The sequence below is a fragment of the Pipra filicauda genome, unplaced genomic scaffold (assembly GCF_003945595.2).
Source record: "Pipra filicauda isolate LSUMZ 115617 unplaced genomic scaffold, ASM394559v2 scaffold407_size631318_pilon, whole genome shotgun sequence".
Taxonomy (NCBI): Eukaryota; Metazoa; Chordata; class Aves; order Passeriformes; family Pipridae; genus Pipra; species Pipra filicauda.
In genome coordinates, this window is record NW_024104540.1 from 382,174 (window position 1) to 387,547 (window position 5,374).

Below are 5,374 nucleotides of genomic sequence, written 5' to 3' on the forward strand. Positions count from 1 at the left end.
CTTGCTACGACCGGGGGCGAGCGGAGCGGTCCCGCCCGCCCGGCAGCGGGATGAGCCCCGTCCTGAGGCGCCTCCCGTGGGCAGGACCGGGAGCTCCGAGGGAGGGCAGCGCCCGCTCCCGCCGCTGCCGACGGGACGGGCCGGGCCCTGGGGAGCTCTGAGGAGCCCTGGGGGGCTCTGGGGAGCTCTGGGGAGCTCTGGGGGGCTCTGGGGAGCTCTGGGGGGCTCTTGGGGTCTCTGGGGAGCTCTGGGGAGCGGCGGGACCCTCCCGCGCGGGGTCCCCGCGGGGCCGCGCTCTGGGCCGCGCGCGCGCTCCCGCCGTCGCCACGGCGACAGCGCCGCCTGGCGGGGCTGCGCGCGCCGCCTCCGGCCCCTGAGCCCAGGCCCCGCCCGTTCCGGCGCGCGCGGCCCGCGTGTCCCCGCGCGGCCCTGAGAGCGGGAGCGACCCCCGCGCCGGGCCCTCGGAGCCGCCGAAGCCATGTCGGCCGCCTTCAGGAAAGCCGCCAAGGCGCGGCAGCGTCCGCACCGCGAGCGGGCCCAGGTCAGTGCGCCGGGCCGGGCTGGGCCGGGTCCCGTGCGCGCCGCCCGCGCTCTCGGCCCCCTCACGCTCCCCGGCCCCCCTCACGCTCCCCTCTTTCCGTAGCCCGCCGCTCGGACGAAGCTGGGCTTGCTGGAGAAGAAAAAGGACTACCGGCTCCGCGCGCAGTGAGTGCGGCCGCTCCGGGCCCCCAGCCGTTCCCTGCGCTGTCTCCGAGCTCGGACCATCGCTGGGAAGGACTCAGCCCCTCACCGGGGCTGTGAACACCGAGAAACTGCTGAACAACTCCTGATTGCTGTTTTTTTTCTCCCTAGTGACTACCACAAGAAGCAGAATGCTCTCAGAGCGCTGCAGAAGAAAGCTCTGGACAAGAACCCTGATGAGTTCTACTTCAAAATGATACGTGCAGAGCTCAAAGTGAGAAGCTCCACTGCCTTCAATGCTCTGTTGCTCTAAGTAACATTTTCCCCTCTATCTTGTTTTGATTTTAATTTATGAATTAGGAGGTAAATTAGCAAAATTGGTTTGGTGCCTGTGGAAGGCTTTGAAGAAAATGAGGGGCAAAGGACAAAGAAGTTCTTCTGCTGTTGTTATCAGGCCTCAGTAGTGCACTCCGGGTGGATGGGCTGTCGGTAAGTGCTGTATGTATCTGGTTGTAGGATGGAGTCCATGTAATAAAGCAGCCAAAGGATGAAGTGACCCCGGAGCAGGTGAAGTTGATGAGGACGCAGGATATTAAATACATAGAAATGAAAAGAGTGGCAGAAGCCAAGGTAATACCTCACTTTTTGGTGTTTTCTAGTTTCCTCAGAATTGTTTTTTACAGCATTGTTCTTGTCGTTGTTGCTGGTTATTGCATTTGTTTAGTGAAATCTGATTTGTACAATACTGGAAAGGACAATGGAAATGTCAGTGAAGTGCTAGATACAGAATCTAAAGGTGTGATGAATATCAAAAATGACACCTGCATTATTATAAAATATGATCATTTTTATGTAAATTTCAGACATTAAACATGTACCCCTGCTTTACATGTTCGTAAGGAAATCATAGAATTGCTGAGGTTGAAAAAGCCCTTTCAGATCATCAGGTCCAACTGTTCACCCAGCACTGCCGTGGTCACCACTAGCCTGTGTCCCCAGGTGCCACAGCCACATGATTTTTGAACCCTTCCAGGGATGGTGATTCCACCATTTTCCTGGACAGCCTGTTACACTGCTTGACCACCGTTTCTGAGTAGAAATTTTCCCTGAAAATACCCAACCTGAACCTCCCTGGCACAGCTTGAGGCCGTTTACTCTTGTCCTGTCACTTGTTACCTGAGAGAAGTGACTGACCTCCACCTGGCCCCACCCTTCTGCCAGGAAATTATAGAGAGTGAGAGGCTCTCCCAGTTAAGGAGAATAATCTCAGGTGGGTTGTTGGAATATGGTAGGCGGGCAATCCACGGAAATACGGTCCTCTTCTGAAAGCCTTGTGTACTCTGATGTTGATGTACAAATCAGAATCAACTTGTCACTGCAGATAAAAAATCAAAGCAAGCCAGCTTTTGACTTGCCTTCATGCTTTTTCTGGTGGTTACATGGCAATCGTTCCCTTTTGCCATATAGAATGCTCCATTTTGCAGTTGGATGTGTGAATTTTGGCTGGGTAACAGCAGGAATCGCTGTGACCCTCTGCCTGCAAAGGTCGTGAAGACATGTCATAAATATAGATCAGATGTGTTTTTAAAGATGAAAAAGGAAGGAGAAGTTCAGGTGTGTGTAGCCTCGAGGAACAGACAGAAATGTCCTCGGGGGAGACGTGATTTTACTCGCTCCGAATTTGGCCAAACTTGGGCTTTCCGCAGAAAATCGAGCGGCTGAAGGCAGAGCTCCACCTGCTGGACGCGGCGGGAAGCGCCCCGGCCCGGCACCTCTTCTTCGTGGACACTGAGCGCGAAGGTGAGGCTTGAACGGGGCTGACAGAGAACTAGTTCTGTCACGTGTTATTGTGTGCTGTCATAAAAAGAGACTTTCTTTTCCCCCAGGAGTAAGAATTCAGGTGCTCTAGAAATCCCTTTTGGTTAGTAGCTGAGATGTCAGTTCTGCAGGAGTCATTTTGCTGGGGCTCCTGTAGCTGACTGTAGCGATATGTATGGAAGTTTTGCTGAGCAAAGGAGTCCATGGGAGTATATTCTTAATTTTTTTTTCCTTTTATTTATAGTTCAGGAGTTTGATATTGCCACTCAGCTGGACACCGTTCCTGAACTCGTAGACAGAGTGTACAACCGACCGACCATTGCAACGCTGCAGAGAGAGACACTAAAGGGAGCTACTGATCCTGCCCACCTAAAGGTACTGCCACTTACAGAGCTCTTCTTGTTTTACATCTCATATAAAAAGTACTACAGAGGATTCATTGCACTGTTGTGGAGGAGAACAAAATTGTTCTGTTGTCTTAAACTTTTATTGGTGATACAAGGCAGTAGTGGATGTCACTTAATCACCAAGTGCCTGGAGGCTGCAGTCAGATCTGGACTGACGAGGAGAACTCTTTCAGCGCATTCTAGTCCACGGTGGGTTATATATCACAGGTTGTGATGTACAGGCCGGAACAGAATGGTGTGGGTCTGATGAGGCAGTTTTAAGTGTCATTTTTTTTCAGCATCCACTGTTGAGTCTTCCATCATACCATCACAAAACCCTTGTACACCTGAATAGGTATTTGAAGAAGCTTATTCCAACACAGATATTTCTGTTGCTGGGTTTCTGATCTTACGGTATTTTTCAGTTTGGTTCGGAGCCCAAAGTGACTTGAGATTAGTCTGCCCCCTCTCCTTCTTAAAGCCATTTAAGCTATAGTCTCACTTCCTCCTTTTCCTAATTTGAATTGTTTCATGACTTTTTCAGCATTAATTGCTTATGCAATCAGCTTTGCTACTGTATCACAGTATCAGAGCAGTTTTGTCCTGGAAGTAGCTACACAGCTTTAAGGCTGTAGATACTGTTCAGTTAGTTCAGATCTATTGGACAGTCTCTGAGCATAAGTTGGTGTAAGGTAAAAATAGTTGTCTTAAAATTGCCAACTGGTAAATTTGTAACCTGTTTTTTCTGACTCAGATGTCAGATAACAAACACCCTGTGGTCCCTTTCCTCCTGCCAGCTGTTTCAGTTTGGCTTGTAACTAAAGCAGTTGGACAAGTCATAGACTGACAAGTTTTCTCTTCTAAATGTCTGAGTCATATTTTAAGCATGTTGGGATCTGTTCTCCTGAATTTAATTACTTAAATCACACCTGCAGTAATATGATTTCTGTGCTGGGAAAGCCATCCACTCTCGTTAGGCAAACGTGACCCAACAAGTTGCATTTTGAGGGGCCTCAGCAGTCTCTAAGCACTTCAGGAATTGGTCTCTGGTCTGACCTTATTTTTTTCCCCCTCCTGTGGATAAAGTGGTTTTAATTAGGAAGTTTAATGTTCTCATGTGCTCAACATTGAAATTCAGAAGATTTAGACCATCTCTGTCTTAAAACAGTTTTGTTTTTTTTTTTTCCTGCAGAAATTAGCCCAGCAGAGGAAGAACCAGTATGACCTCCTGAGGCAGCGCATCGAGAGAGAGAAGGCCATGTTTGTCATCACACAGAAAATCCAGACACGGAAAGATCTCCTGGTGAGGGATTTGGTTCTGATTCTGCAAATCTGTTCTGTTAAGGTCATTGGGGCTGGTATTGTATACGTTGTTGTGTATATATATATATATGTGCGTTGTATATGTTTCTTCATTCTGGTTTTATAGTGACACTTCCAGAGAACTCCTAAAGATAAGTAATCCTCTTTTAGTATGGAAAAAGCAAGGAGATGAACCATTCCAGTAAATTATATCTGCTACTCCAAGTCTCACCTTGTGAGCAAGGACAAAAACTCAACTGTGAAATTGTGCTCACAAGTAATTTCTCAAGCACTAAATGAATACTTTCAGGAGTCAGAGGCAAGGAACCATTTCCGTAGGTTACAAGAAACTCTTAAAAATCCAAATGACCACAGAAATTACTTGTCTCAGTCAGAAACTCCTTTTCACTGGTGCTTTTGAGCAAACCAGACTGTGCCTGACAGCCTAAAGGGGAAAAGAGCAGATGAAATTATAATTCCCTCCTAAACAGTTCAAAGTGACCATTTTTCACTAATGGTCAGACCCAGACAGGGACTGATTTATATGAGATTGGGTGGGGTGTTTTTCTTCTTGCATGCCAGCAAATATTTGTTCTTTTTTCCAGGACAAAACTCATAAAGTAAAGGTGAAAAAAGAAACAACAACTGGTCCAGCTATTTACAAATTCAAGTTTCAGCGGAAGCGTTAGCCATTCCATTGAATAATTGTTACAGTCTTTGCTCAGAAAGGAGGAGGCTTCTCCCTTGCAGGAGGGCTGGTGCCAGCCTGCTTTTCCCTGCAGCCCAGCAGTTTGTTCAAACATTACTGTGGGCCTGTGGTAGCCATAATGTGTTATATCTAACTGATTAATAAATCAGTTCTCTTGGTATTTATGATGGTGATCCACGAGAGGTGTCTGAGTGTCCTGGCAAGATGCGCCATAAACAATCTGTGACCAGTCAAGGTTGGAGTGGAGCACAGGGGAGGTGGGTTGGGATTGGGAAGGCGCTTTGTGATTGTCAGCATCAGCTCTGGGGGTGACCAGGACCTGTCCAAAACCATGAGAGCTCAGATCAGCTTTTTCAGCTGTCTTTTCATGCGAGTTAAAGGTGAATCACCCTCTAGTCACTCCCCCAATGTTCCCCAATCCCCCTCGTTCTCCCATTACTCCATTGTGTGCAGAAGTCAGGCAGTTCCTGTGCTGTGC

At 48.4% G+C, this 5,374-nt stretch overlaps 1 protein-coding gene across 1 annotated transcript; it reads left to right on the forward strand.

Moving 5' to 3' along the window:
• Nucleotides 1-289: 289 nt before the first annotated feature.
• UTP11 (UTP11 small subunit processome component) lies at nt 290-5,063 on the forward strand. The gene is made up of 8 exons (XM_027746895.2): nt 290-541; nt 644-705; nt 853-955; nt 1,198-1,311; nt 2,388-2,481; nt 2,744-2,874; nt 4,078-4,188; nt 4,793-5,063. The coding sequence occupies exons 1-8, from the start codon at nt 479-481 to the stop codon at nt 4,874-4,876; spliced, it is 762 nt and encodes a 253-aa protein (XP_027602696.1). The 5' UTR covers nt 290-478; the 3' UTR covers nt 4,877-5,063.
• The last annotated feature ends 311 nt before the right edge of the window (nt 5,064-5,374 follow it).